Source organism: Sus scrofa, chromosome 15 (genome assembly GCF_000003025.6).
Source record: "Sus scrofa isolate TJ Tabasco breed Duroc chromosome 15, Sscrofa11.1, whole genome shotgun sequence".
NCBI classification, from domain to species: domain Eukaryota; kingdom Metazoa; phylum Chordata; class Mammalia; order Artiodactyla; family Suidae; genus Sus; species Sus scrofa.
In genome coordinates this window covers 96,850,268-96,860,205 of record NC_010457.5, presented here as the reverse complement: position 1 = coordinate 96,860,205, position 9,938 = coordinate 96,850,268, and the positions used below count along the sequence as shown (strand labels likewise).

The window sequence follows — 9,938 nt, the reverse complement described above, 5'->3', positions numbered from 1 at the left end:
ATTACAATATACATTCTATCTCCCTTAATCTTCAAAATAACCCTAGGAGATAGGTATTATTACTACCCACATTTCATCAATAAGGGAACCATCTAAAATCACAAAGTTAGTAAGTCAGACACAATAGAAGCTTAATACATATTTGGTAAACATGCATATAGAAATTCAACATAATGCTACATACAGAGACAGATATATACAACAGTATAAGACTTTATCCTGTTTTAGAAACTTCTCTGCCAAAAGTCCTGTGAAAACTGAGCAAAAATCCAGATATCCTTCCACTTCTCATATAGGGATAAGTAGTACCTTAATTTTCAAATAAAAATGAATATTAAAACACAGATTCTGAACTAGATCCTTGCTAGTTAAACCTGGGATCCATCTCTTAAAAAGCTTCTTAAGTAATTCGTATGAATTCCAATATGAATCCCAAGTCTAGAAACTATTAGATCTCATTGCTAGTGGCTGAGATTTAATGAGTGTGGGTCTTACTAGTGCTCCATAAAAAGGGCAAATAGGCTATATGAACAGAGCAGATATGTCCCCAGTTACAGTTTCCTTTCTTAGAGGTTAAGTGGCAACGACATAGCAAAATATGGTGATTTAGGTCTCAGGCTCTGATATCATAGCCAACTGTGCTGAGTCTCAGCTATGTTACTGACTAGTTTGTTAATGGGGCAAGTTGCTTGATGCTTTAAAAGCCATATGCCTTTTCTATACAATAAGTATAATGGCATTCTTTGTCTCATGATAGATGCTGGGGTTGTTGTGGGATTAAAGAAAATCAATATATTCTTCATTGCATGGTCCAAGGTCTGACACCTGAAAAGCATACTACATATCTTACCATTACTGGAGCATCAGAATGTATTAGAGAGCAGAAAGGAGTCAGACCTCTCTCAGTGTGTCTTATTTTCCCAGGTTTGTTTATTTTTCTTGAATTATTCCTGTTCTAGAATAACTTCTCTTTCCCCCATTAAAGCTCTGAGTAATCTCACATTTCTTAACGATGTCCTTTCTGTGTGGAGGAGAAAAAACTTTTTAAAAATTTTTCTAGAAAAAATTTCCCATGCTTTCTCTACTTAAAAATATGACAACAAAAATTTACTCCGCCTGAGTTAATTCCAGAGTGTGTAGGCCACAAATAAACTGATCTAGCACAGGAATATTGAAAGCAAATATTGTATAGTATTATTATTATTATTATTTTGTCTTTTTATCTTTTTAGGGCCACAACCTCTGCACATGGACTTTCCCAGGCTAGGGTTCCAATAGGAGCTGTAGCTGCTGGCCCATGCCACAGCCCCAGCAACTGGATTGGAGCCTCGTCTGCGACCTACATCATAGCCCACACCAATGCCAGAACCCTAACCCACCAAGCAAGGCCAGGGATCAAACCTGAGTCCTCATGGATACTAGCTGGGTTCATGAACCCCTGAGCCATGAGAGGAACTCTATGTGTAGTATGTTAAAATAAGAAATTTTACAAATGCATGATATGGTTAGGTTGTATAGCTAGTAATCATATAAGCATAATGTAAAGTACAATTTATGGACTTAGTTTTAAATTCAATGCTAATAAGTAAAGGGATTGACCCTGTTGGGGGAAAAGTTGAAGCACTAATCCAATCACTAATCAATCTTCATTGCCATAAAAATTCAGGCCTGTCTACTTCCTTGGTACTAATGATAAGGCTAAATAGTGTATCTATTTTTATTTACGTATTCAATAATATGATGCTCTCTCTTTTCGGTGAATGATGTTCTTCTGCCACTTGGTGGTGCTTGCCAGTTTCAGAATTTGTTTCTTGGTGGTACTGTAACACTAAGTACAAAGTAAGTTGAACAAAATCACAGCATTCCTATTGGAAAGATTTTGCTTCAAACTGTTTAATAATTTAAGGAACCTCTGTGGAAGCAACTGCATTTGTTAACCAGTCACAACCAGTAATTAACTCCTTTGGAGTTTTAAGTTACTTTGGGCAAAATGTCTTAGGAAGAGAACATATTATTAGAAAGCATGCCAAAAATTTACTTAGCAGAGAATTCAATAACAGTTTTACTTGGCTAAGAGGTTCTGTACATTTCTACTTCTACAGCCAAGCACTGATACCTTAGCAGGTCCGGTTTCATCATTATAATTCCTGTGTAAACGCTTTTAAGGACTTTGCCTTCAGTTTCAAGCATGACTTGTTTTCATAAGCCTGATTAGTTACCACACCAGCCTTGCTATGGAAAACATGTCCTCACTTTGAACTGAGAAGTTGTTAAATCTTGATCTACATTAAGCGTGTATTTATGTTGCCCTCTCTGCTGAAAGAGTGCAGTGAAAAGACATCTCTGAGTCCCTGTTTTTGCAATATTGCCTGGCAGCTCTATCTAATAGGCATTCCGTTTCCTTAAAGAATTTGGCTGCACTGTCTAGAAGCCGATTTTCTGATTCCTTCAACGTCTGGTCAGATTGATCTGTTTTAATGGAGTCTTCGTCGGTGAGGAGCGAGATGCCACCGACTAGAATGCTGGGATTTGCTGCTTAATTGCCAGAAGCGAGAGACACTGAGATTCAGAAATCTTTGTAGGTGGGCGGGGGTGGGGGTGAATCTCGGGGCGGAGGCGGAGATGTAAGATAAAGGGATGGGTTTCACACAGGAAAAAAAAAAAAAGATTTCTTTGAGGTACTGAGGTGCTGCACAATCACATCTCTCAAAGGAGAAGTTAAAAAGCAAGGAAGTGGGAGGAGGTTGGAGGTTAAAGTATTTAAAAGAATAGCTCAGGTACAATTTGTTTTTCTGGTGATGCCTGCAAAGATAGATGGAACCTATTTTCAAAGTATATTGGTGCCTCTTTTAAGTGATGGGAATGTTCGCTAATTGCCCGAGAGATGCTATCACACAATGTTCTTCTAAATTCAGGGGACCCACGAGAGGGTGAAAGGCGAAATTTAAAAAGAAAAATAAAGCAGGAGATGAGGGCTCTTGAAGTGAAAGAGGGAGAGAAACAGAAAGACAGAGGAAGGGAAGAGTAGAAAGAAGGAAGGAAGGAAGATTAGAAAGAAGGAAGAAAGAAAAAGAAGCGAGGGAGGGAGAGAGAGCGTACGGGAAGAAAAGAAGAAAAATCCTGAATCACACAGCATAGAAAACACAGAACAATCACACAGAAAAGAAAACTCATCGAAAACACTGGGCAACAACGAGCCGGGTCACAAGATAAATAGGTTCCTCTTCATCACTGTCCCGGGAAGCTCTGGGTCCCGTTCGTTACTAGACGCTAAAATACCGTTAGGCTAAAGAGGGCTGTCGAACTGCGTGAGGAATGCAGCATACAAAAGGCGGGTCCCACTACAACGTTTGCCCAGCGCTGGCTGGGGCCAAAGATGGAAAGACGAAATAACAAGACTCCTGCCTAGTCAGATCTTCTTGCGTTGCCCAGGTCACTCAGAGACCCGCGTAAAGAGCCCAGGGCACCCGCACCCCCAGAGAGTCTCTCTTCTCGGACACTGCTTCCCGGCGAAAATGCCCGGCAACCCGCCGTGGCTGAAGCAGAGGAGCCTTCTCTTTCTCTCTCTGACCACTTGTCCCGACCACATCTGACCTTCGAACCACATTTGACCGCACCTCCCGAGCAGCCACACAAATAGGCTCCTGGCTGGAGAGGAGCGTGGGCTGGGTAGAGGGAATCAAACCTTCAGCTCCTCAGGCTGTGTCGGGGTTGCGGAGGGCCAGGGAGGGGAGAAGGAAGAGAGAGAGAGGAAAGGGAGCGAAGAGAGCCTAGCTGCCTGGTCGAGCCAGCTTGGCGAGCAGCCTCAGGTTCGCAGGCTCCTGTGGGAACTGCTGCTGCTTCCAGGCCAGCCGGAGCTGTTCTCACACCACCGCCTCTCACCCTCTCTTGCTTCCTGCTACTCCCTAGAGAAACATCCGTGGGCTCTCCGCGGCAATATTCCCAGCCCGTATCCCCTTACAGCCAGGCGGCGCGCTCCCGCACACTGAAGCGCCAGGCGCCAGCAGGACGCCCTCTCCTCTGTGCCCGCTTTCCCCTCTCCGCCCTGCTGCGACCGTTTCAGCCACCTCCGCCCTCACCAGCTCCAGCTCGGAGAGACGCCACCCATCCGCGGTGGGCCTCGCAGCCCGGGATCACGCACGAAAGAGGGACGCTAGCTCTGACCCAGCGCTCGGTAGGGGGCGTCCTGGGACGGAGAGTGCAAGGGCAGTTGGAATTTAAAGGTGTGGGAGTCGCGCGCCCTGAAGCCTGCGATTCTCACTTGAGCCATCCCAGTCTAGCCCTACTCGGGCCAGCGCCTGGTGAGCCAGCCCATCTGTGGCATCCGCGTCGTCTCCTCCTTGCACCTCCTCGCCGACCCCTCCCTCCCGGGACCTGCATCCCGCTCAGCCAATCAAAGCCCTCCTGCCTTTTCCCACGTGATCCCGGGCGGGCTAAGGACCTGCTGCTTCCCAAACGCCAGAGGGATGCGGGAGGCAGAGCGCGAGAGGCGGCTGCTAGGCTGCGGGGCGCTTTGACTCTCCCTCTACCCAGCTTCCCTGAGCTCCTCTGGTGTGCCCTCTGGACTCTGGTCTCCTCTTGCTGCCCCGGGTTGCCAGAGCTCCCAGCTTATGGCAGCAGCTGCCCGCGTCTCTGGCGCGGCTTGTCAGCGGACGACCCTCTCGCTCCCGGGGCTGAGCTGGGTCACTGGATGTTGCTGAAACTCTGGCGATCATGTGCGGGTTTGGCTGCTGCTTCCCCGTCAGGTGCCACTGCCACCGCCGCTGCCTCTGCTGCCGCCGTCCGCGGGATGCTCAGTAGCCCGCTGCCTGACCCCCGCGATCTTGTGTTCTTTGGAAGCCGTTTGCTGCTGCAGAGTTGCGCGAACTAGTCATGGTGCTGTGGGAGTCCCCGCGGCAGTGCAGCAGCTGGACACTTTGCGAGGGCTTTTGCTGGCTGCTGCTGCTGCCGGTGATGCTACTTATCGTAGCTCGCCCGGTGAAACTCGCAGCTTTCCCTACCTCCTTAAGTGACTGCCAAACGCCCACCGGCTGGAACTGCTCTGGTAAGTCCAGAACCCCAGCCCCGACCCCTTAACCCAGCAGAGGAAACGCGAGTTTCCAGTACAATCCAGCCTATCCTAGTGCGTCTCCCCAGCCCCTCAACTCAACGGCCCCAAATCCCTGAGAGCACGACCTCCACCCAGAGGAGCACCAAGAGAGCTGTTCCAAGCCGCTAAGGAAGGAGGGCGGGAGTCCTGGGGAGGACAGAAAGTGCAGGTGTAGGAACCTTTGCATCCTTGCACTTAAATTGGAGCTGCGGAGATTTTAAGAAATGTTAAAAGGGATGGTTTTGTGGATTCACTGAAAAGAGCACCAGTCCTTGAGGAAACACTGAAACAGAACCTTTTCTCATTAAAGAAAAAAGTCTGGCTAAAACGAGAAAAAATAACTTTAAGAGAAAGAAAGAGGGAGAAAGCAATAAATCAAATGGTGACTGCAGGGGAAACACTGATTACTGGCAAAAGTGCCATGAAGGTGCACTGGTGTGGCATTCAAGACCAGGTTACACAGATTCTATAGGAGCTTGGGTTTCAAAAGATTTAATTTCTCCCCCCAATCTCTTTCTGCCTCCCTCCCTCCCTCCCCCACACTCTACACGCATTCACATCCTCCCTCTCTACTTGGCTGCAAAAGACATTGTTTTTGCTTCCCTGAGATGCCTCTCCCTTGCCTTCCTAAGCTCTTTGATGGTGGAAGGAAGTTGAGAAAAGACTCATTCTTAGGTCTCCCAGGCCGGGGTGGGCTTGAGCAAGGCCGGGCAGGCTCAGGCATAGGCGGGCGGAGGGCGGAACCGACCCCAGTGGGCGCTGACTCCTCCATTTCTGGGCAGGCTTCCTCCGAGTGCGTCAGGCGCTCTTGTAGCTTGCTCCGGTCCCTTCAGAATCTGAACGCAAGAGCTTGGCAAGCTTTGCTCTGCTGAAGCCTCCTAATTAAATGCGGCCCGAGGATGGGAGTTGCTGCACTCCTCCGATCTAGCTTCGCATTTCAGTGTGACTGCCCTTAGTATACTGGCGGGATTGGGGTGTGATCTCGTTGGCATTTTAAACTCCATTAACATGCCTGGGTATTGTCCCCCTAGGTCTGGTCTGTTCTAGTTTTAGCAAGTGTGTATGTAATTTCTCATCTTCTGTATATATAATTCTGCTGAAGTTGAATCTAGCTCTAAATAAAGTGGCTTTCAGAGATGTATGCACACTGAAGTGTTCGTAACTTTAGAGAAGAGAGAATGGCCAACTGTAACTTATAGGATAAAAGAATTTGTAATCTCGGGTAGTTACTGATGTAAATTCCATGAGGAAAATTATTATGCATCATTGTGGCTTGTGCTTTTTAAAGACAAGTTGAGATTTACAACCCTATTAGATTTGGGTCAATATATTGCCTTTGTTCTGTTTTTTGGTAATTTCTAAATTTGGCATTTTTAAAAAATAAAGCTCAACATGTTTTATTTAACTTACTCATGGCTCATGCACGCATATATGTTATCTTGGAAAGACCAAGTTCCACTTAGCAGGTACCTCATCACTTTTTAGGTTCTGTATCATAGGAATATTAAGCAACATGCAAAATCGTTTGAAATTTTGATAGCTTTGTAGCCCAACATGACTAGTTTGCTTCATCCCTAACTATGGTACTGTTTTAGGAAATGAATAACTTAGACAAAATTGGGATTGGCAATCAAGAAATTTTTACCACCAGATATCTTACAGGGATCCCCAGAAACTAAAGAAAATAAACTGGTTTTACAGGCAGATTGTCAAGAACCCGGCACTGCCCCCTCCACCACCACCCCTGTTAACTTGGAGGTGATCAATCTTCATTTGAGTCAGGCAGACCATCAGAGAAAACACTGTGCCTGTTTATCTTTATTATTGGGGCTTTGTTTCCTCTTTGTCTGGAAAAATTCTAAATAAGGGGTTGTTGCAGACCTTAAAGCAAAAGAATAATTAAAGATGGAGAAATGGTAAAATGGTATTCAGAGACCATCATCAGCTCTTTTCTAAAAATGGAGTTTGGGAGTCATAAACTCTAGTTTAGTTAATGAGGGGAAAAAAGGAAGCTAAGAAGCAAGAGGTAAATCTTCATTCACCACTGCCAGTATTAACCCAAGCTAAAATAAAATAGCATTATCAAAAAAGAATATTAAAAGATAATTGACTAGAAAAGAATTATGATTAAAAAAGAAACAAATATTAATCACAACTAGAATTTTTTTAGGTTGTCAGTAGAGAATGACCTTGCAGTACAGCTGTGGTTGTTGGAATTAAAATTTAGGGCAATTTTTTTAAGCTTCAAGGTATTCTCTTTTTTTGTTGTTATTCAAGTCTATAACATTTTTTAATGACTAGAGTGTTCTCTTTAAATTTGAGGATATGATGACAGAGAAAATGATCTCTTCCTCTGTGACACCAACACCTGTAAATTTGATGGGGAGTGTTTAAGAATTGGAGACACTGTGACTTGCGTCTGTCAGTTCAAGGTAAGAAGTCTGATGTTTGCATCTTCTAATTCATTAAGGAGACTACAAAGCAGAGATCTTCCTTTACAGCCCATCACTTGGCAATTTATAGCTATGCAAGCTAAGAGGAAAGCTGGCACCAAACAAATGTACTGGCAAGAGAGCCAACTGATGTCAAAAAGACATAGCTTTTTGGAGAAAGGTATGCGCCACAGTTATAAATGCCACTGGAGGAAAGCTTCAGGTTGTCCTTCTGATGTGTCAAAGGAAAATTATCTTTCTGTGCCCCTTCTAACATGTATTTTATAAGTCAACTATTGGGACCAATAGTCAGAATTGTTTTTGGATAAGAAGTGTGAATTTATACTTTTGTTCTTTGATTGGAGCCATCTTCTTTTGATCCTATTGTCTTCTGTTTTAATGGTCTTGGGTTTTATTATCCTGGCAATCTGGTTAAGTTTTTAAGTGAACTCCTTATTAATGTGATTTCAAAGACCACTGTGCTAGTTTGGAAATCATGGCACTTATATGTCCATTTTTCATGGATACCGCATTCAGTTACAACTGACTCTCCCAGGAATCCCAAAGAGTGCAAATAGCCACGAGTCATTTCATAAACACGAGGAAGATGTGCTTTGCATCATATTTAAAAAATAAGTAAAAACTAAAAGAGATTGCAGAGGCAGTATCATCAAAACTAGGTTATTAGTGTTTATCAAAGATAGAACTCAATGTCATTATTATATACATCATCTAACAAATGCTTTCAAACATGTGAGTCATAAACCTTTTTGATTTCAATATGTTCATATTATTCAATTAGAGATGCCATACGGATATCTTCACCTTTGAGTGTTATTGAATTACTTTTTAAAATACTCATGAAATCTAACATAAAGTTCAACCAGGTAATAGTCCTATAAACGGAACTATATACTGGGGATCAGGGAAAACTTTTCCAAGATTGCAAGCAAAACTTAAAAAAAAAAAGTATATAGAACAAATAAAACATTAGAACACAAATTCAGGTCTAAAATTTGTTAGAGTACAGTTGTCTCTCAACTCATGGGGACTGGTTTCAGGACCACCACAAATAACAAAATCCAGGGATGCTCAAGCCCCTTATATAAAATTTTGTAGAATTCCTATGTAACCTATGGACATTCTCCCACATGCTTTGTCATCTCTAGATCACTTACAATGCAATGCAAATGCTGTGTAAACAGTTGTAGATACAATGTAAATGCTATATAAATAGTTGCTGGTAAGTGGCAAATTCAAGTTTTGCTTTTGGGAACTCTCTGGAATTTTTTTTCTCCAATATTTTCTGTCCAAAGTTGGTCGAATCTGTGGATGTGGACCCCCCCCCCAAATTTGGAGCGCCAACTATATGTGACATTTAGAATTGTTGATGGAATTTAAATATTTTAGATTGAATTCAACCTCCCAGTGAGAGAGAAAAGAGAATTCACTTTTTTTTTTTTTTTTTTGTCTTTTTAGGGTCGCACCTAAGGCATATGAAGGTTCCCAGGCTAGGGGTCCAATCAGAGCTATAGCCGCCAGTCTACACCATAGCTCAAGGCAGTGCCGGATCCTTAACCCACTGAGTGAGGCCAGGGATCAAACCTGCGTCCTCATGGATTCTAGTCAGTTTTCTGTTGAGCCATGACAGGAACTCCAGAATTTGTAACCAAGGGTAGACATAAGAAGTGAGCTCATAAACAGTAAAAAATGAACCAAGAAGAATGTTCCTCACATGGAAAGCCATAATTATAAGAAGATTTTGGAAAGAAAAAAAAAAGAGTTCACAGAATTCTAAATGGATGCATGCTACTAAAAGGAAATGTATAATTTTTTTATTAAAGAAATTATGTTCAGTTTTCAGTTTCCACAAAGAGTTTTGGTAAAACTTTTATCAAAACTTTTAAGTGTTTTTTCATGCATTGGTCAGTTGGTTACATTTTTCATTAATTTAAATAATAATTGAATGGAATAGACTAGGGGAGGGGGCAATGAATACAGGTTTGACTGAGAAACTAAAATGTAAATTTTCTTTTCCTAATGCCTGTAGCATTTTAAATTTACTACTAGATTACCATGGCTATTAGTTTGTGCTTTGCAATAGTTGTCAGTCTGTCAGGAGGAAATAAACATTTCCCTAGTGGAAAATTTAGACTCTGCACATACCAGGAATATAGAGCGGCTGAATTAAGTTCAAGATCAAGGAAAATATACAAGTTGTGCTAAGAAAATAATTTATTAGTGCAGCTTGAGAACCCTAAAAACAGTCATAGCCTTTAACCAGTCATTCAGTTCTTTGAAATCTTATCATGAGAATGAGATATTTTAGGCCAAGAATATCTTTACTCAGTACTTTCCAGTACTTGCCTGCCAATGAATTTGATATGTCTTTTTTTCCCCCACTGAAAAATGTCCTG

The 9,938-nt window shown here is 42.9% G+C and overlaps 1 protein-coding gene across 1 annotated transcript in view; it reads left to right on the top strand.

Annotated features, from left to right (window-relative positions):
• The window catches only part of TMEFF2 (transmembrane protein with EGF like and two follistatin like domains 2), a 261,948-nt gene continuing 255,367 nt past the window's right edge, over positions 3,358 to 9,938 (top strand). Inside the window, exons 1-2 of the mRNA XM_021075732.1 lie at positions 3,358 to 5,044; positions 7,412 to 7,521. Coding sequence (XP_020931391.1) covers positions 4,873 to 5,044; positions 7,412 to 7,521 — 282 coding nt within the window. The 5' untranslated portion in view covers positions 3,358 to 4,872. The remainder of the gene's footprint in view (positions 5,045 to 7,411; positions 7,522 to 9,938) is intronic.